This window comes from Stenella coeruleoalba (assembly GCF_951394435.1).
Source record: "Stenella coeruleoalba genome assembly, chromosome: 17".
Classification (NCBI taxonomy): domain Eukaryota; kingdom Metazoa; phylum Chordata; class Mammalia; order Artiodactyla; family Delphinidae; genus Stenella; species Stenella coeruleoalba.
In genome coordinates, this window is record NC_137163.1 from 30982497 (window position 1) to 31005763 (window position 23267).

The following is a 23267-nucleotide window of genomic DNA, read 5'->3' on the forward strand; positions in this document are numbered from 1 at the left end:
AGAAAATATAATTTTAAATACCATAAACTTAAATAATGCATTGTTTACTTAAAATACACACTAAAATAAGTGCTGTCAATCTCATTCATTTTATATTCTTTGTCTGGTGTATAGGTTACTTAATTCTGTAAAAAAATGCCATGTTTCCATCCTTGTTAGAACGTACTCATGTATTTATTCTTTTCGTTTTATTTTACATTGTTAATACAATGCTCAAAGATGAAATAACCTTGATTAATTCATATGAAAAAATTAACAGGAAAAAAAACCAAAGAACTTGTTAAAATTCCATTCAATTGGGAAGGCTTGTGACTGTTTTTATTCAGGGCGTCACTTAAAAAGAATGTTATACTCTTGTTAGTATCAAGAGATTCTGCCATGAAAACTCAAAATAAGATATGTGATTCTCTGTGTATTTATCCAAATATAAACTATGTTTAACATCAAATATGTTATTTTCATTACTTTCCTATATATGACAATGTATTCAATAAATTTTCTTTGAAAACACGCAGCACTTTGCAATTTTCTTTCAAGGACACTTAAAATATGGCCCACAGGAATCCTGCCAAGTAGAACTCTGCTGTTAGCAAGAAGCTCACACTTTTCCCCCTTGAGCCTTCCTTTCTTATTCCCCACAAGCTCTCCAAGAACCTCCAAGAGCTAGCCCTGCTTCCAAACACCAGGCAAGACCAGTAACGCCACTAGATACCCTGCTTTGCTGTTCAATTTCCAGGAAATGGCTAAAATTACAATCAGGTTTCTTTATTGTTTCTTAGCTGACCTTTTACCCAACTCTTTAATTGTTGTTTTTAACAGTTTACAGATGTAACTCATCTTCAGCATGGGTACTTTAGTTTCCGTTATCTTTCAGAAAATCTCTCCATTCCTCAGGCCCAAGAGTGACAGAAGGATAGTGCCTTCTAGGTAACGGTGGCACAGTCGGGCAGGTTTAACAGGAAAGTGAAAGCTTCTGTACAGGCAAAATGGCAACACGTTTACTACACTTAATATATAATATATGTAATTTTGCAAAAGACTAAACATTTCCCACGTATCATTAACAATTTAGTGCGTCCAGTGTGTATTTATCACTCTGTCCTCGCGATCACTGAAGAGATTATCATTGCTTGTGTTATCTCATCAGCATTATGTCTCACCATCAGAGCAACCCTTCCCTTCTCCCTCTGTGCAAGCTGATCCCTCAGCCATTTTCCCACCACCCCTCCCACTTGGTAGTGGATGACCTTCCTCCCCCTTTGCCACCACTGCACACTGTACATGCCTCTGCAACAGAATCCGTAGAAATGTATTTTAATTATCTCATCATTTGTCTGTCTCCTTTGCTACCTCCCTTTGCTACCACTGCACACTGTACATGCCTCTGCAACAGAATCCATAGCAATGTATTTTAATTATCTCATCATTTGTCCGTCTTCTTTGTACTACAAGCTTTTTGAAGGTAGTATAAGTCCAAGTCATCGCTTTATCCTTGGAGTCTGGCACACAGTTATTCTTAACACTTATTCAATAAGTGTTTGAACTAATTAAATTAATTAATTCAATGTGGGTCTGCAAAGGTGCAGGGGAAGAAGTACAAGATCTGGCAAGGATATGCAAATTATATTTATGAGTGAATAAGTTGCTGGCTCCAAGGATCAATCTCAGAAACAGTGTAGGAATTTATTATGAAGACAAAGATACAACAGTCCCCAAGGTCCAAGTGTACTCTTGAGATTAAAACAACAACAGAAATAACAATAGCACCATAAAAGCTGTTATCAGTTTGAATACAGAAAGAAGGGAAAACATACTTCTAACCCACATCAAATTTATAGTAAATTTTTAGGTAATATATAATTATTAAATTTAGCATTTCCATTACATTAAAAGTAATAAAACTCAAAAAAAAAATCCACACACAAACTATTTGGTAAACTAGTTACTGGGATATAAAAGTTGAAACAATAAAATTTAAAAGAAATGAGCAAAATGTATTATGTAAAGCTTGAAAATATGGTAGGGACAGGAAACAACAATAACTGAAATAATTTATAAAAGTTAATGGGTAGCAGATTCAGAATGGCTTAATATGAGACATACATTTCTTTGGAGGCATAACCCTAAAGTTTGAAAGTTTCTGAGGTAGAAATAAAATGGTAATGAACAATTTTATCAATAAACAGTTTCACAGAAACCCAGGTATGTTTATATTTATTTATCAAGAACACTCAAGAAGAGTTGTTTCCAATAGCTGACTCAATTTGCTTGTCTTTCGCTTGCACTTCAACCTACCACAGTCTGGCAGCTCTGCTACAAGAGCTCCACTGAAATAGTTCCAGTTAAAATCACTAATATCCACGTGGCACTGAATTCAAGGGAAGTCTTTAAATCTCGGTCTTGACGTCTCAGCAGCATTTAATCCAAGCATGACTCTTTCCTCCTTAAAACTATTACATTCCCCTTGTTCTCCCTATCTTGGCTGTTCCCTCCTTATCAGACACTCTTGACACCTCTTCCTCTATCCTTCTGCTAGAGACAGGAGTTCTTCAAGCTTCATGTCCAAGACCTCATATGTATGTATATATATATATATTCCCATCTACTCCCATGAATTCCATTGCCATGTATACATTGATGACTCTCCGATTTACATCTCTATACTAGGCTTTTCTCCAAACTCCCAGCCTATATTACCAACGTTCTACTCAACAGATCCACTTGGATGTCTCACAAAAATTGCAAATAACATACTAAAAATCCAATTCATCTTTCTCCCAAAACATGTCTTTCCTTCAATTCTCCTTACCTCAGTGAATGGCAACAAAACACGTTGAACAAGCCACACACAATGACAACCTCAAATACATCCGGTGCTTCCCATAACCCTCTTTCACCTCTTGATGAGACTACTACTGTATTTCTATTGTCCTTCTTCTACCCATTCTTCATATTGTAGTCAGAGTAGTTTATTCTTAATGCAATTCTGAGTATGCGGCTTATATGCATAACACGTCTTCACACAGATCTTGAATTTAAATGCAATGACAATATTTACCAGCTTATTTTACCAGCCTGATTTCACTCTTTCTATTCTTTCCTATACTGAAAATTGGTATGTAATGAGAAAAAATCAAGCATGTGTCCGCCTTTTCCTTTATGAACAGTATTCAGGGGTAACTAAATAGTAGATGAGGGAAAGATTTTCAGAAGATAATAGTATCAGTTAATAATACAGAAGGAATGATAAAATGCAAAAGTCACCATTTTGCAAGCCCTGATGATGTAATGGATCCTGGCAATAACCATTAGGTGAAAATTTGATGGGAAACTTTATAACGGATGGATCAAGTGAAAACACCTGAACTACCTGATACTTTGTAAAATCACAAGTGAGGCAGAGGCCTTGTATGTGCTTACGGATATGATGCAATAGAAAGCACCCAGCAATGTATGCATAGTACTGTTGCCTACAGTATTGAATCTGAATTTCTTCAAGGATCTAGATTCAACTACCAACTTACAAGAAATGTATTTTATCTTGTGTACCCAATCAATATTACCCTTTAAATAATCTAGTAATCTAGTTCCAAATTTGTGGCCCATTAATAGCAAGTGTACATGTCTCTATGTACCTGCTTTTATTTTCCATAGTTTTAAACTACTTCTACTTCTAGTGTATGTCATTGTGTTGGTCTTGACTTATCCTTCTGAACCCCATTAAGTCCCTTTCTGAATCAGACAAAAGAGAAGCAAATAATTACACGGTTTAGGTTTTCTTTCTTTCAACATCTCAGATCAGGCATATATTTAGGTATCTTTTCCAGGTATAATGCTGAGTCAACGAATGCCAAAAATTCTTGCACCAAAATAAGTATCTAATGTATACTTCCTTATAAAAGAGGTTACAAAGGGGATAGCAAGGGTTTTTCTTATATCCTAGTGACAAGTGTCTTCCTGAAGTGTCCTGTTGAGAAGAATTCTAAGCTGAATTATGGCTCAGGAGGAAAGAGCACAGCAGAAGTCCTATTATTAGACAAAAGTGGGGTGAGCAGTTAATCAAAATAGCCAAACCATGGAATGATTTTTAAAATAATAATAGAAGCATTATATTTTAACTTATCCTATACAAAAGTACATTTAATAATTAAACATTTGATGTAGGGCCTAGACCTTTTATTGGCCTATGAGCCTACTGTTGGTCCTCCAATTTCATAAACAACATTCAAATGCTTCATCCACAATTTCTAGTTTGTTTCATTAGAGTGAGGATGTAAAAGCACTTGCAAAGCCATCTAAGGGCAGATTCTTTAAATATGTTTATGATTTTCTCCCTGATTTGCTGCAGTTATTTTGTCCATACCTACATTTTTTAGTTATTGCTCTTTATCCAGTCTTTGGAAGGTTTCGATATTGTTGCCCTAGAAACAATGTATTTTTTTTTGCAAATATATTTGAGTGGTTTAGACAATATTTAAAATCAACTAAAAATTACAGTAAGATATATAGTTAGAAAGCATATAAGGGACTGCCCACATGATTCCTTTCTAGCTCCTGGCCTCTGTATTGGTTTTCTAGGACTGCTGTACCAAAGTACCATAAACTGGGTGGCTTAAATAACAGAAATGTATTGTTTCACAATTCTGGAGTCTGCAAGTCCAAGATCAGGTTCAGCAGGATTGATTCCTTCTGGGAATCAGAAGGATTCAAGGGAAGGATTTCTGAGAGAATCTGTTCCATACCTCTTACCTAGCTTCTGGTGGTTTCCCAGTAACCTTTGGCCTTCCTTGACTTCTAGGAGCATCATCTAAATCTCTTCCTTCATCTTCACAGTATGTTCTCCCTATGTATGTGGTCTGTCTCCAAATTTCCCCTTCTTATGAGGGTACCAGTCATGTTGGATGAAGGGCCCACCCTAATGAGTATGACCTCATCTTAACTAGTTACATCTGCAATGACCCTATTTCCAAATAACATCACATTCTGAGGTACTGAAATTTAAGACTTCAGCATATGAGTTGTGAGGGGACCCGACTTAACTCACAACAGCCTCAATCAGTAATTTTCAGAGAAAGGGTGCAAATTTTAGTTTAATTAAGGGAGCTTCTACTGTAAAAGGTTAATTAATGAATTTTGCCATGGGAGCAGCATGTAGGATAGGAAAGTATGTGCTGTCATATATTTTTCTGGGATCATGATGTATTTATAAAACTTGACATTGTATTTTATTTTCCAGGAATCTGTTTGAGGAAAAGGTCACTGCAAAGCAAGGTCCAAAAAAAAAAATATTAATCTCAATTCATTATCCTTTAGCTTGAATTTATCAATTAAACTTGTGCAAACAAATTAGGTATTTGCAAGTTCTACAAGCCATTATCTAAATATCCTTAATTCCCATTCTTGTACAACTGAAGAAATAATAATAAATTTGTATATTTTACACAGTTCTTATAACTCAAAGACATCTATTTCCAAACAATAATCGTAAGTCCTTTGCCTTCAACCTACCTCTTTTTTTTGGGTTAGGTTTATGTGTGCCCTAATTCTATACCAGAGTGCAAACTGGAGTAAAGGAATAAGATAAAGAGAACTATTTTTTACTGTGTTTATGTGGCATCCTGTTCTACAAAGAGTAAGGCTTTCATCTTTTAATCCGATATCCACTTAACTACAGTACAGAAGATTTATTTTGACCCCCTCTTGTTTCAGAAGGGGCTCAAAAGTCTGTAGCAATTTTTGACACTTTGTTATAATGTTTTTCTGAACCCCCCCACATACACACACACACATACACACACACATACACACACACACACACACACACACACTCCTCCCCGCCTCATTTTCATATGGACAAAAAGCGTTGGGATAAAATGATGGTTCATTATAGTGGTACAGAGCTCTTATCTTCATCCGGCAAGAGTCATTTCCTTCCAAAGATTGAAATGCAAATGTGAAAATTAATGATAACTGCATTATCTGATAGCAGAGATAATACCAATTCACTGTCAGAGTAATACACAGTCATTCTACGATTTCCTCTGCTTCTCACAATATTCTTCTTACTGTCAGACTATATCTATGGTTAACTATGTTTCATAGGTTTCTGTTAATTTACTTCAAATGGCATTTCCCAGATCTTATATCTACCACATTTTCCCAATCAAAAAGGAAACGAAATCAGAACTGTAATCTCCAAGCCCTTCTTTGGACTAGGAAAGGGAAAAAAACCCTGTATCATTAGTGTGTGCTTCTCTCTCACAGTGGTCTCCCAGCTGCCATTCCACTTTCTATAAAACACTCCCCATCTTCTCAGTTTAATTTGAGGCACAGAGCAGAACTAGCCTGATCATCTGCCTGGATCCACGACGCTGAACAGCACCTGAATGAGGTGACTTCTTTACAGATTTCTTGAAACATTTTGAGTCCAGATGCAACAAGTACACACATCTGATTTTATGCTAGACATTTATTCTTGAAAATTTATTTACATTAAAATTTCTTTTACTGGATTATGTTTTAAATCCAGTTGAATAGAACATAGTTAATGCAGCCCTGTGATGATTTCTATATAGCGAAATCATTTTACAAAGTTGATTCACTATACAAATGTGGGCTTATCATCTGTAAGGCATTGTAATGGTTTCTAAGGCACAATGGCCAAAATGCTACTAAAAGTAATATTAAGAGCCATTTATTGAGCACTTACGAAGTTCTGATCTCCATGTTTCACATAAAAAATCTCACGAATGAGGTAGTTATTATAATTAGCCCCATTTTATAAATAAGGAAACTGAGTCCTTGGAGAGTGAGTAACTTACCCAAAGTCACACAATTGATAAGCGGCAGGGCCAATATATAAACAGAAGTATTGTTGGTCTTCTCTACCCATTACCTCAAAATAAGTTACCTCTGATGGTAAATCAGATTTCCATTTATCAACCTAGAAGGAAGGTGTGCTGTTCCATGGTGTATAACACAAAAATTATTCCTAATTTCATTCTATTAATTCCTCAAATCATCGATACAAGGTCTGATTTTCTACTTCATTTTTACTGAAATGGCCCAAATGCTTTACATATAAATACCAAAATCTATTTAAATAAAAGTACATGATTATCTGGAAAAGTTCATGTCAAAGAATCTAAATGACTGCTTGCTCAAAATTTTATATCTGTGTATATTTGCATTAATATACATTATTGGGGGCTACATATACTTATCTGCACAATTTGAGTAACATGATATGTTCCTTTAGTAGAGCTCCTAGAAATGTCAATTAAAGCTGCTATAAGGCTGTTGGTAGATTCATTCAATATTAGACCAGGGAAAACAAATTATTCATTATTCCCATGTGCAAAAAGAAGTAACATGTTTTTAATAACATAAGCCAGAGAGTTCCTAGAGTTGACGTTTATGAGATGTGACTTTTAAGGTACTCATTTCATAGTAGTGGATGACGAATTTATAATGATTTAACAGTATTCTCTTCCCTAAGTCTCCTTCTAACTAAATACACAAGTCAGCACTCCAGAATTTGGCGATGGATTGAGGTTCTAAAGATTTTCTTAAAGGAGGGAGACAGAGATGTAAGCATTGTTTTCAGAATAAGGACACGTTCCAATGGTTGGCCAATGTGAGAGGTCCTAGGGTAAAGGGAGGCCATTAACATCTAGCAAATCCCACACTCGCCCAGGCTCTGTGCTACGTAACATATATATCATCTCTTTCAAGTTTCATCCTCATAACCATGTTTCAAAGTACTTATTATTCTTCCCATTTTGAAGATAAGGAAACTGAGGTCCTGGCTGTTTAATATGCCCAAGGCCACAAGGCCATAAGTGTAAGCATGGCTCTAAAATTTGTGCATTTTCTTCTGTAGTCTAGACCAATTCTCTACTTTCTAGGTTGACATGCTTAATTATTGCATCCTACCTAACTACACTACATGAATAATTAAAGAAGGTTAAAGGAGAGAAATGGTATCAAAAAGAGACAGTGTGGACAACAGTCAGATTGGCCATCATTAAAATGTCTACAAATAACAAATGCTGGAGAGGGTGTGTAGAAAAGAGAACCCTCCTGCACTGTTGGTGGGAATGTAAGTTGGTGCAGCCACTGTGGAAAACAGTATGGAGTTTCCACAAAAAACTAAAAATAGGGTTGCCAAATGATCTGGCAATCCCACTCCTAGACAAAACTATAATTCAAAAAGATACATGCACCCCTATGTACACAGCAGCACTATTTATAATAGCCAAGACATGGAAACAACCTAAATGTCCATCAACAGATGAATGGATAAAGAAGACATGGTACAGATACACGATGGAATACTACTCAGCCCCCCAAAAGAACGAAAAAATGCCATCTGCAGCAACATGGATGGAACTAGAGATTATCATACTAAGTGAAGGAAGGCAGAAAGAGAAAGACAGATACCATATGATATCACTTATATGTGGAATGTAAAATGTGACACAAGTGAACTTATCTATAAAAGAGAAACAGTCTCACAGACATAAAGAACAGACTTATGGTTGCCAAGGGGGAGGTGGGGTGGGAGAGGGATGAAATGGGAGGTTGCAGTTAGCAGATGCAAACTATTATATATTGAATGGATAAACAACAAGGTCCTACTGTATAGTACATGGAACTATATTCAATATCTTGTGATAAACCAGAATGGACAAGAATATGAAAAAAGAATGTGTGTGTGTATATATATATATACATAGAGAGAGAGAGAGAGAGAGAGAGAGAGAGAGAGAGGGAATAGAATCACTTTGCTGCACAGCAGAAATTAACACAACATTGTAAATCAACTATACTTCAATAAAAAAGAGACTATGGCCAGCATTGTAGTACATCTTTGGACTTCTCCCTAGCACTTTTCACAGTTATTAGTGTACAATGACTATTTCTTAAATAGTTAAATGTATGAGAATATTGGCAAACTGAATTACCGGAGGGTGATAAAAGAAAAAGCATTTACTTAAAAAGAAGACAGAAATGATATAAGTGAGGTATAGGCAAATACAGAGGGAAAGGAAGAACAGTGGATAACAAGTATCATATGAATTAGATTCCAAGCAAAGTAATGTCAAGGTAATTTTCTTAAGAGCAAGAAAGAAGAATCAGACTTGAAAATAGATATGTGAAATACTGAAATAATGAGGTAATGACTTACACTGGCCTGAACTTTACTAGCTTACTGTGAGTCTAGCACTCCACTCAAATGGTGAAAGACTCATAAGAAATTGAAGATTATTCAAATAAGAGTCACAAATATTTAAACATTAAAGAATTTCATCATTAGACATGTTTACAAATGTTAAGACAATTTTCCTAAAGATTGTTTAGGTTCCACCTAATCACAAGAGTTAACAAAGGTATGAGCAATTATTAAATGTGACTTTTAAATGTATAACAAATAAGGAAAAAAAATTGCTCTGGGGAATCTGCATTTGATAAAAATAGAACACTTCACAGAGGAGTTGATTCATTACCGAACTGAGCTATCAAGAAAAGTTGTGGAGTCGTCTCCAATCAAACTTTAAAAATAAGATAAATCCTGATCTATCTTAAACGATGTTAGCTCTATGCCTCAAATTCTTTAGATAATTTCCTTGTCCTTTGATTCTGTTCTATGTTTAGAGACAACTCTCTATCTTAGGGTGACTATCAGGACGGGGTGGGAGGACCTTAAAGTTAGGAGACCTTGAAATTACACCTGGCTCATTGCCTCATGTCTTAAGCAATAATTTGTGGCTAAATTCAAAACTAGATGCTTGGGCTTCCCTGGTGGCGCAGTGGTTGAGAGTCCGCCTGCCGATGGAGGGGACACGGGTTCGTGCCCCAGTCCGGGAAGATCCCACATGCTGCGCAGCGGCTGGGCCCATGAGCCATGGCCGCTGAGCCTGCGCGTCCGGAGCCTGTGCTCCGCAACGGGAGAGGCCACAACAGTGAGAGGCCCACGTACCGCCAAAAAAAAAAACTAGATGCTTGGTATTATAAAAGTTTACCCTTGTTGTAACAGATGTACTACTGTGCTTTAAAAAATGCAGAAAAGAATTTTTAAAGGTTCTGCTTCAAGTCGCAACAATTTCAAAGCCATAATAATGGTCATTAGCATTTTATGTTCAAGATTTAATTCTCACAAAAGCCCTAAGAGGCGTTAATATTACTTTCCAGATTTTACAAATGAGAGTAACAGCACAGAGAGATTAAGCAACTTGCAAAAATTCATCCAGCAAGTAAGCAGCAAATCCAGAATTCGAACCTAAAACTTTAGAATCCAGAGTTCATTTTCTAAGACGTTTGGAAACTGTCACTAAAACCTGGGAAATTTCCTCTTCTCAATACAGTTGTAAAATACCAATACTTTTTTTGAATAACAAAAATTTGGGTAAAAATATTGATATAATCACTATTCATGCAATAGCAAAAGTTCAAAAACATCCTGTATACTTTCCCTGACTGAAGGAAAGCAATGAATATTCTACCTTAAAAGATAAATATCCAACAGGTAGTCTTTTGTTATGAATCAACTTCATTAATCAGGGGATGTCAAAATAATAAATCCCCCTTTATTTTGCAAAACACCTGTAGGGAAAAAATGTGTTATCGATTTTACAATATACAAAGGATGAATTTCCTCCAGGCATACCTGCTTATAGGCATACATTTTTTCCTTTAAAGTTTTTATACATTCATTTGTGCCACAGAAAGAGTATATATGTTTTCACTGATATCAATTGAATAAAATGTTTATTAAATCAGATACGTTAAGTAAATTTAACTCAAAAGTGAAAAATGTTATCCTGAATGGACAGCATCGTGCTTTATCCTTATTCCTCTCTCTCTCTCTCTCTCTCTCTCTCCCTCTCTCTCTCTCGCTCTCTCTCGCTCGCTCTCGCTCTCGCTCTCGCTCTCGCTATTTCTCTCTCTCGCTCTCGCTCTCTTTTAGCTAACACATAACTTTATTTCTGGAAAAGCTTCCTGAAAAAGGAAGCACTGGGTATGCAGTATGTGTTTAGTAATTCACCACCCCCTGAATTTGCTTACTTACTCACAAGTCGCTGGGAGCACTGTGGGTCCCAGGTTTGAGCAAAGAGGAAAACCAGCCGCCTCCAAGTTTGCCCCTCTGAGTGAATCCAGAATGTACCCTTTGCAAGTAGGCATATCAAAAGGCCATCTAATCTAATTTAAATGTAAAAACTCTTCTACACAGCATATACGTACTTAATTCTATGAATAAAGAACCATACAACATAAAGTTCACCCACTTTTTTAAGTTAAATGTAATCCCCAAGAAAAAATAAATTTTTCCAAAGTTTTTTTTCTTATTTTTTTAATCAACAGAATTCTTCCCTTCATTAAGACAGAAACATTATGCAATAAGGTGAAAATGCCAGATGTCCACATTTTCTTTCAAACTCTTAAAATGTGGTATATGGTACTTTAATTATAATATGTTTTGATCCCAAATCTTGTGTAACATTATGCTATAGTATACAGAATACAAACATCTGTGTGTATCACGAATAACATTAGAAATGACATCATAATAATCGGATATACTGTATCTTCATTTTTATTTGCGTTATATTTTCCAGCTGCTGGTTTCAGAAAATTACCACTGGAGTTCCTCTCTTCTTCACGCACAGCAGAGAGCAATTTGCAAAGTCATGCAAGGGTGAAAATGTGATTGAAATATAGGGATCTTTCTTAATGAAAAATGTTACTGCTTTGGAAATCATGGCTAAAACTATTTCAAAACTCGCTTATATCCTTAAGCCCTATGACATAACAGTCTCCATTTATAAATATACCATCAATTGTAAATTAGTTGGCACCAAATATAAAGGTTTTTAGCCACAGAGTTCTTATGAACTGTACATACTTATATAAAATTGTGTTGGTCTTCTGGAGTATTTTAACAGTTTTTGTTTTTCTTGAAATGATTAAATATCAATGAACTTTAAAATCAAATTTAATTTTCATTCATAAAAGTAAAAATATTACCAAAACCTTGAATCAAAGTGGGGCATCTGTTAATGTTTTCTAAACTTCTAAACACATACTGGGATTCAATCTATGACTTACAACATGACTATACTAAAAGTATTTCTTTGGAGTATTGTTACTTGTTTGAAGCTTTAAAAGTATGCCCAATTTGAATGTGGATACAGCACAAAGATCTCTGTTCAAAGAAAAGCCAAGTAGAATTAACTAAATTCCTACGTGAGTATGAAAGAAAACAAAGATGAAAAACTTCAAGCAGTGATAACACTTTGGCTTTTATAGTTTATTTATCAAAGATAAAAATCCTCTTTAAATAATGATATTTATTCAGCCTACCATGTAACCAACATACACACAAATATTTTTTTAAAATCAAAAGTGAGAGTGTAAGAGTTTTATAATTCAATTAAAATTTAAGAAAAAAAAAAGTGAATTCCTCATAGTAGCAACAGATGATTGAATTTTAAATTTTTTGTCCTACCTGGTCCATCCCAGTCGTCTATCTCAACTCCAGGTTGCCCCGGTTTCTCTGACTGTGTGTCCCCATCTGATTCTGCTGTCTCCTGGACTCCTTCATCATCACCTAGAAAACACCAACACGCAAAGAGGAAGGGACATGATTAAAGCCCTCTATTTGAAATTCAAATCCTCCTAGAGGGATGTCCATAGCATATGTCTAATTACATATTTGTTACAAATATTGTCATTATATTGACATAGGTCTACGATTAATCATTTTGATAACTACTGTGGCTTTATAATAAAGAAAATCAACATTTTCATAAATAAATAAACAGCTATAAACATTAAAAACATCTCCATAAAATTTTTCATTTGGAATTATTAATATTAACAGAAGAAGAAAATAAAAAGCAGTATGTAATTACTGTAGTGCTTTCAATACAGAAAACCGTAACATGCTTATTTTCAAATTACATTTTTATAAAGGCAATATGCAGCAGAAAAGAAATACCATAGGAAAAGACATCCTTGTGTTTGGGTTGAATTTAGCTTATTTTGAAGAAGATTTTCTTTTTCCCCAGCATTAAGCGTGCTAAAACTTGTTTGTATTTATTTTTAAAATGGGTATAAAAAGGTCATAATTGAATTACTGTCATATAAGATGAGCCAGTGACACAAGTCTTCACAATGCAAGAAGCTATAAACCTATACTTGTTCTTGAAGAAGCATAGCTAGTTTGCACAAAATCATGCCTTCATTTTCACATAAGAAAAGAAAAACAATGCAATATATTTTGAGCAAAAGTATATTTATGGCAAAGAAGGAGAAACATCTTAACATGCAATCACATTTTAAAAGTTAAGAGTCTAATTTGTAGGTACCTTCGTTTTAAGTGATAATGTAACAAGGTACTGCTGCTTTTTAAACGAAAGTAATTGACTTTAATACAGTGCACACAAATATATTAATCATTCCTATTTATAAAGGATAACAGAAATCAGAAAACAGAATGACAAGAAAATGTGATGACAGAAATGAAAAGAATGTATACTAAAAACAGGGCAACTAAACCTTTAATCTAATAATGCTAAATTTTTAAAGTTAAATCGCTTGCCCTCTGAAGTATTTAATAACTATTTTCCACATAGTTGTTAAATCTCTAATAGTACTTAAATCTTTATATTATTATACAAAAAATACATTGAATTCTTAAAATCTTTCAAAGTAACCTAGAAAATACAAAATTTTCAGGAAACAATTACTACAATGACATTCGTGTGATGTTGATATGAGTTCTGAAGTTTAAACTTCATAAATTTTATATTCATTTCTATATATAGCTTCACAAAATGAATCACTTTAAAAAGTGGAATAAAAGTAAAGAGAGATAATGTAGAAACCCAGTGACAGCTCTGTTGAACTTAGTTTCCTTCACGGAGGAGTACTGGCTCCTACACATACCCCACAGCACCGAACCCCATGTCTGGAATTGGAGGCTCTTTGAAAATTGAGTTATCTCTTCCTTTCTGGATTATCAAAATGAACAGCAATGAAATTCTCTCCAGAAAATGTTTATTAAGCATCTACCAGGTTTAAGGGACTGTAGTAGGTATAGTAGCATATATATGGAAAAATACCTTTTTGAAAGTAGTATAAAACTCATTAAAGAGAGTTCACAAATAACGAGAATGCAAGACAAGGTCCAAGAACCGTAAGAAAGGTACAAAGGCTCAGTAATAAGATAAGAGTTTGAATCTTCTGTGCTCCTTTTTTGTAGGTCACATAGAACACAGACGCATGAACCAGTTATCTTCGGAGATCAGGGTTAAGAGATCTCTCACATTTCAGATACAGATAGGGCTAGTTCTTAGCCTGCACACACGAGTGGGCTCTATGGCCTTGCAGTATATTGAAAGAATATCAGAAACTTGAAAACTTTCTCAGCAACTGAGTCAATGTTACTTAATACAATATCAGTGTACCATCTAACCTTCTTGAGTGCTACCAGGGATGTCTGACCCTTTTAGAGTAACATATACTGACTTTACCGACACTTTATTTTTCATGGGGACTAGAATCCACACTAGAATCTACCACATAGATGAGTGACGTTTTGCTTGCATTTCCACAGACCGAATGAAGGTTTAACTCTAGGCACGAATGCAGGGGAGTTTACAAAGGAAAATGCATGGGGAGTTTACAAAGGAAAGAGAGTAGAAAAAAAAGAGTACAGCATGTGACCTATAATTTTTAAACAACATCCATGCCTTCCAAGCACTTTTCTTGTGTCTTGTGAGTCTTGAAACATAGGGATGTGAGCATCAGAGAGGATGCGGGAGACCATCTAACCCAAATGAGACAAAATTTACTGACCAGGAAATTGATGCACCGATAGGGTCAGTAACTTATCTCTGGTCTTATAGTTAACAGCATTTATTTCTACATAAGGCATCTCCCCCAAGCCTTCTCAGGCTCCAGCAATAAATGCCTCCCAGTCATTCCAGGGGTTACAGACTGCTTTAGGCGGATCTCCTTTCCCTAACAAGCAAAACAGTAGGCATATGAGGGAGCATGGAGAGGCACCATAGAGACCACCAAAATCAGCAGTTTGTACAAGGTTAGGAATTAAATTTGAGTCTCCTGTCAGTTAGCATTCTTTCCAAAACATCCTTCCTTGCTTCCCCTCTCTACCCCACCAGTTGAAGAGAGAACCACGCACACCTGAAACAGTTGAATATTAGTCGCGGAGCAATGCATAAACAAGCAAGCATGAGACTATGCTGTTAAAAAAATCACATATCCAAGGGCCCAGAGAACAGAGAGTAAAATTCTGGCCAGAACTACTTGGAGAAGTTAAGTTTCATATTCAGGTATTAATTGTATCATCCTATGTTCGCACAGAGAAGTAAATCTTCCTGACTTTTACTATTACATTTTAATTTGCTGGAAATACACTGTGCCATGCACAATTCAATCAATAATTAACACTTACAAGGCATATTTTTGAAGATACAATGAAATATATGAAAAAGAAAAAAATACTTTCTCTTGAGGACCGTATCATCTAGTTAAGGAGACAGGCCACATGCATAAGAGAGGTAACCACTGATAAAACAATCAGGATTGTCCATGAATAATTCCAAATGAGATCACATAAGATATGGAAATTCAGAGACCAAAAGCATAAAATGACATTGACCATGGAGAACCTTATCATTATTTTTGGAGTTCTACCTTCATATTGAAGACAGGGAGAAGCATTAGAGGTATTACAATGGGGAACTGATGAGATCATGTGACACAAATACAGTAATGAACATATATTTATTGAGTTTCTATGAACAGACCTTGTCAGACCTCTGGTCTTTGAGTTTTCCCTCACTCAATCCATAACAACACTCTGACTCATGTCTCAGACATTCTTCACCCCAATTTTTGTGAGACTAGAATTAAGTCTACTCTAAAATATTAGGCAAATTACATATTTGGAAGGAAAAGTCTTCAGAAATACAGTGAGAAACAAGTACGTCTGGAAGAATACACTGCAAAGTAATCACAACACGTAGAAGTTAAAAGAATTTACTTAGATCTATGAACGTCTGTCTTTATTGAATGGAAGTGATATAAAGCATTCTTTTTTTTTTTTTTTTTACTGTACGCGGGCCTCTCACTGTTGGGGGGCCTCTCCCGTTGCAGAGCACAGGCTCCGGACGCGCTGGCTCAGCGGCCATGGATCACGGGCCCAGCCGCTCCCGGCATGTGGGATCTTCCCGGACCGGGGCATGAACCCGTATCCCCTGCATCGGCAGGCGGACTCTCAACCACTGCGCCACCAGGGAAGCCCAAAGCATTCTTTATTAACTGATTAAAATACTACTTTTGAGTCCCTGAGCACTACGAATACAAAACAAAGATGGCTCCTTCTCTCATAAAACTTATAGATTAGGACAGAGACCAATCAATGGACTGTAACCCCATGTGACGAATGCTCTCATGGGAACAGTCCATGATGTGACACGAGCATACAGGCATGACACTTAATGAAAACTTGGTGTCATGGAAGCTTTCTGGAGGAAGAAGCCAACAAAATACCTGAAATTTTGGAAGCATAATCTCAGATGAACCTGAACTCCGTAGGTTTAATGTTCTCAGGCTCCATAATTGAAAACCATTTTTCAGATTAAAAATGAGAACCATCTCCCCAAAGGAAAAGATTACAGTAATTAAGTTACTGCACAGGAAAAATGACAACTTGAAGGTGGTGAAACTAAAGACGTTTCAATGATGCAAGAACAGGATCCAGACAAAGTTTTAAGATGCCAACAAGAAACAGTTCAAGAAATACTCCTACTATTTGATAGTTAACTGAATGGAGTCCTTTCCTTCATTTCGTATGGGACAAATTTACCCGTGATCATTTTCATCCAGTAACTACTAGGAAAAGAAAACGGCAGGATGACGACAAATCCCAGCAGATGTTTGACGCACACAGAAATTTAGTAAATTACTCAAAATGAACTAGTAATTTCATATAATAAAATACCTTCATTAAATGTCACTGAACTGCCAAATCAGAACTGTAGAGCTTAGATTTCAACTTGTGCCAACATCTGGAGCAATACTCAGTATTGATAATCCTGATTCATGGAACAATTTGCTTTAATTTGTTTGATTATGCAGCACATATAATTAGAAAACTACTGAAAATAAATATTGCAGAGTGCTCAGTTAAAGGAGCACTGTAAAAATAGTTGATTGTACACAATTAACAGCTCTAAAGAAATAACATTTTGCAACTATTTTAAACCATTTATGAAACTGCGTAAATGTGCAATATATATCACATTAATAAAAATAAATCCTGAGAGAGAAGAATAAAGTCGTTGGCCGATTAAATTGTGTTTTCTTAAAGAAAGAAAGCAAAAAAGGGAAAGATGCCCAAAAGCATAAGAACGTCATATGAAATGATATACTTGGGTGTAGAAAACAAAACGGGTCAGAATTGAATTTATATTCATCTCAGCGTCTGCTATGTGCCAAATACTGAAATCAGAAAGATGAATAAAGCAGAGAGCATGTCACAAAGCTCAGATTCTATAGTAAACCTAAACATGGCTACCATTTCTTGAGCACCACTCAGCACTAGCTAAGTGCTTCTCGAACATCACATTAACGACTCTGCCATGCATTATTATCCCTATATTTCAGAAGAGTAAACCAATAGGCAGATATGTGAGAAGATGCCTAAGCACATTGCTAGTAAGTGGCAGAGCCCAGAATTGATTCCAAGTCAGTCCAACTCCAAAGACCGTACTCCAAACCCATTAGAATATTATAGTCGAAGTCTACTGGATGTCAAACAATAAAGACAGCAGGGTGTGATCAGATAGCTGCTTTTTCCTCATCATATATAAACCTTGTTTCTTCATTATTTTTTTTAGGTGTACTATTTTACTTGGAACTTGGTAAAATCAAACTACATACAGATGCTTAATCAATAAGCATTGCTCACTGTGCAGTTAGAAAATTAGATTTTGGTTTCATTCTTTTAAACATAACCTATTGCAATATCATTACATTTACTAATTAATTGCTTTCAGAACTATTTAATAACTAAAATATGTCACGTTTTTCAACTTCCAGACCCTTCATCATCTAAGTTTATTTCAGGAAACTAGCTTTCATTTTTATGGTAATGTTTTCACCTAATTCATTTTTAATCTTTTTACTAATGAAAAATGAAATGATTAAAAAATAACTTAATCGAATATGAAATCTCCAAATTACTTTTAAGAAACAGCATTTTCCCCTTACAATAGAGACTTGCTTCTCTCCTATCAATATATTTATTCTCATGGAAAATTCATAAATAGAACTTTATTTTGATATTAACCCAACTCCAGCCTCTTCTTGATTTGAATGGAAATGACTTCATTGACCATCCTCTTTTTAAACTTCTATCCATTTTTGATTCTTATATGTTTGAAATCAGCACTCTAGAGTAGCTTATGAAAAAATGGCATGAATAATTAATACCTAAGATAATAATGACAAGTTTGTTCAGATATTGCTTCAAAAGCTTTGTTGGTAGGAAGAGGAAAGGAAGAGAGAAAGGATGCTAGGTAGAGAATTACAGAAACACCTATGAATGCATTTGACATGCATTCATTTATTGGCTAAATTCTTTATTCACATACTTCACATACATAAATAGAAATTTCAGTGTATTTTTAGCAAAGCACAAACACATCTAATGGGATAACCACTATATATATCCAGAGACCAATTCATAAAATGATGAAACGGAATAAATGTCAAGTGGTAACAAAATCTATAATATTTCTAAAATTATGGCTATGGAGTTAATGGTTTTCCATTGCAAGATTAAACTCTTTTGTTGCTCTTTTAAAAGATATCATACATATTTTGCGGGCCCTTCCCTTTCTCTTAGTCTAGTTTTCAGAATCAATGAAAGCCCTATAGGAGGAAATTGAAGGTGTTATTGAGCACTATAATACACAGCACAGATGACTTGGGGAAATGCACTAAAATATAGTCTTTGGAACACATGAAACAGAATCTTTTAATTCCATATTAGGTATTGTTGGCAAGGTGGTAAAAGCAGTGGCTCTACTTGCAAGGCAAAAATAATTTCAAAAACACAAATAAATATCTTTTCACTGAAAGTTAGATATTCCTGTAGAAATTAAAGATTTGCCACATCCCGAGGCAGTCACTTTTCCAGCACAAAACAGCAGCAGTGTTTGAAAGCAGTCATGCAAGCAAACAGCCTTTCTCAATCCTGCCCTTTTAATCCATGTAGTTCCTATCAATATTAACCTCTTATAGAAATTCCTGTACAATATAACTATTGAACTTTCTTGACTAGGAGTGTTACTGTAGCTGTTAGCCATCCCTATAATGTATTTTGCAATCAGCTAAATCATCAAAGTATTTTTTAACAATGAACAGTTCAGAAGTGACAGATCTACTTTCTTGTTCACAACTGCTTATCAGAGAATAGATATCACATATGTTTTCCAGGTGCTTCCTATAGTTAGGATACCTTCACAGAAGCCGCTCATGAAAGATAAGGTCATAAAAGAGATGAAAAATGTGTGAGCTTCATACACTTATGGTTTTATCATCAGACAAGATAGCTTTGGTTAAAGGACTGCAATAGTCAAAAACAGAAAACTGCAGTTCGTATTGAAGGGTGAGGACATTTAAGTTTAAGATTCAGTTTGTGTTTGCTCTGCCTAATAGCCTCACAATATTGTTTGGCTTAAAACAATTGTTTGGTTATAGCTTATCCAAACAAAGGTGCCAGGTTAAATTAACTCTGCATTGCCAAATTACAGACCCAGTTTATCTCCAGAGACAAAAAATAAAAAAAAAATGCAATTGTTACCCTTTTTTGCTAATACCTAAAAAAAATCTAAATATTTCAACCATTTGAGAAGAATACGTTCATTATTCTGTGGATTCCCATAATCATGTCTAACTAAAGTTTCCCTCGACTTACTATAAATGTATAAGAAAATATAGGATTTTGCCTGATTAACTGATAGTTAATAGTCAGTACACAAACATTTCTTTAAATGAATGTGATTTCCTTGTAACTTATATAATAGCCTTTTTCATACCTCAGAGTATGAATTGAACAGATAAAAAAATAGAATCCACATTTGTTTGATTATAAACTTTCAGACCCCAGATCAGGAAACAATCCTGAAATATCTGATGACAGTGGTCCTGGGCTAAGTCTCTCATTTTGAAAAGGAAACTCAATCTCTACAGTCAATGCATAACTACTGTAATTTGTGGCATTTTATTATAGTTAATAAGGGAAAATTATTGAAAATACTAACGTTTATGGTAACTGTATCAGATAAAAGTCACATTGAAAGTATTGACAACTTAGGAAGAACAGTGATTTATAAATTCTTTCTACAGTCCTGAACATTTATTCCTGATGTCAGTATCAGCCTCTATGTGAAAAGTATTTTTGTCAAAGTTTAAGTTCGTTTGAGATTCGGAACATAAGGGAAATTTCCACATGAGATAAAATAAGGCAAATTCTCAGCAGTGTATCTATCATTCAAGAACTTTCACTCCTCGTTATTTCTCACAATGAGCACTTGAAAGAGTCAGATACATAAGAAAAATGTTTCTAAAATGCATATTTCAAAGTTTGTATTTAAATAATTTTTATTTTCTCTTCCCCAGCTACCCCTTCCCAAACCAAAACAAACAAACAAGAGAACCTCACTGCAACTAAAAAGAAAATTCACTGCAACTACTATATTCCACTCAGAGGAGGATTCTACAAAATTAAGGCACATCTTGTTCCAAAGAGGAGACAAAGTAATGCCTGATGGTCTGTAAATGATAATACTCTGAACTGTAATTGACCTATTCACAGATCTGTTGTTCTGCCGTCAGGAAACCACTAGCTTTCAGTTTTCTGGACTCAGTCTTCAAGCTTCAAACCCAGCATTCCCTTTAGGAAATCATCACCACCACCACCATCATCATTATCACCATCACCATCATCAACAATAACAAAAAGTAAAGCCAAACCTTACAATCTCTGAAATTGTCTCCCCAACAAGCCAACCTCGTCTACACAGAAAGATCAAACCAATTTGAGAAAGTTATGATCTTTGGATATTGCTTTTCATATAACCTAATTGTTTATTCTTTCCTGTTTAACAATTCATTCCAGGGACCTTCTCCTTTCTCATAATCCATTTAAGAATATGAGTCATAAGCAATCACTCGTTACCATAGCGCTCCATCACCACAATATAATTTACTCATTATAAATAGACTTTATTCAAGCCACACATCCAAAAAGCCAAGGCCAATGGAGAATGCATATTGCGGGACAGCAGCTAACAAAGACTTTGGTCTATATCTGAATGCCCTTTTTCCAACACTAGTTCAAATACCCTAATGATGATAAATGACTCTCAGAGCTCACAAATAGGGGATAACATTTATTTCTTCTGATAAACGCTGTTTTTTCTACTGCTTGACCATTGGAATTACATATATCTTACTCTTTCATTTTCTCTCTCTACTGTGGTTTATGGGAAGCTCAGATTTGCCTGTAACGTTTCAGCTTTCAAAGTATTTATCTTCCTCTCTTATGCTTCCTCTCATTATTTCCTGTCCTTCACCCTATGATCATCGTCCTTCCTGATCTCTCTGGCTCATACATCTCTCTCCTGGGTCAACTCCTACCACAGTCCCACCACAATCTGCATGCTCACTAGTCTCTTGCTAATCACTTGCTGTTCCCTCTGTCTGGAACCCTACTACTTCTTTCTACCTAATTAATTCAGCATTAGATACCAACTCAAGTGTCACATTCTTAAGAACGCTTTGACCTTCCTCACTCTTTCAAACCGCCCTGTACCACTTGTGTGATTATTTTATTAATGTCTGCCTCCTCACTATAAGGTAAATTCCAAAATAGCCAGGACCTTCACTGTATTTACTCACATGGTAATCACAGCCTGTCCCATAATGTCTGATATAGTAGGTGTTCAATAAATATTTATTGGATTGCAAAAACATGCATGTGGCACGGACTGACTGCCACAATGCTTTCAGTCATTTATTACCCCAATAATCAAGCAAAGATGAATAAAAACAATGCCCTTTGCAAAACTGAAAACCCTCCATAGTAACAGAACTTAGAGGTGAGCATGTGGCCACCTAATAATAAAGACCCCATTTCCCAGTCTCCCTTTTCTTGAGGTGGACCACTCCTTAAGACTAAGTTCTGGACAATGGATTGTAAATGGGAGAGTCCGGGGGCAGCTTCCAGGAACCTATTCTTACAGCTGAATCTAATCCTAATGAAGTTTTTCATATCTGTGGGGGGAAGAAAAGAAGTATTGTAGGTTACGTCAGCCCTGTCCAAACTCGGACCCATACCCCGCTTCCACCACCAGGGATAGTCCCAGAATGTTATCAAGAGACCCATTCAAACTCTTCTTACCATAAGGTCTTCCCATAGCACCTCCTCCCTCAGGGCCAGCAAGAGATCCCTGGCTGCTGGTAACACAGGAAAAACAGAGATAGCATCCACGGCATCACCTAGATTTTCAGATGTGTGGGAGAATGTTTTGCCCTCTCTGCTTTAATTTTTAACACAGTGCTTTCATGGGTATTTATACTCTCTTTAGGCTCAGGGCAACTTATCCTAGAATGATAACAGATTTGAAATTCAGATATCTACTATAAATGCCAAAACATTTTAGGAATCTTATTCAAGGTTTTCCAAAAATTAGGAAGTTGAAACCAAAAAACATTCTTGATCATTGCTGTCTCCTATGAGATCATCCATATTTAATGAAGGTACTAACAGAGGTCGATTCAGGCCTTGTGGGGCCTGAAGTTTATTCAATTTGAGAGGCCTCTTCTTAAAAGAAGAGTGTAAAGTTATAATTACAAAATTAGGTGCAGGGCCTTGGAAGGAGTCTGTGCAAATGAGGAGTTCTGAAGCTACACTACACTACACTACATCAAACTAACTGAATAATTGATCAATTTAAAAGGTGAATGAGTAGATTTAATATTTTTGGCAATGATAAGTGTGAAGATAAGGTACGCATTTTACATAAACTTTCAAAATTCATTGCATTTACTAATTATTTGATTTTTTTAGTGCCACTTTAAAAGTTCCCCAAGATAAACTGCCAGTATTATGGAGAAAACATCCTTCTTTTCTAAATTGGGTTTTCCTTAGGATATTAGCTATTTTC

The 23267-nt window shown here is 35.5% G+C and overlaps 1 protein-coding gene across 1 annotated transcript in view; it reads right to left on the reverse strand.

Annotated features, from left to right (window-relative positions):
• Window positions 1-23267, reverse strand: part of ZFPM2 (zinc finger protein, FOG family member 2) — a 463720-nt gene that overhangs the window by 324133 nt on the left and 116320 nt on the right. The window contains exon 3 of the mRNA XM_079902325.1: window positions 12509-12610. Within this exon, the coding sequence (XP_079758451.1) occupies window positions 12509-12610 (102 nt within the window). The remainder of the gene's footprint in view (window positions 1-12508; window positions 12611-23267) is intronic.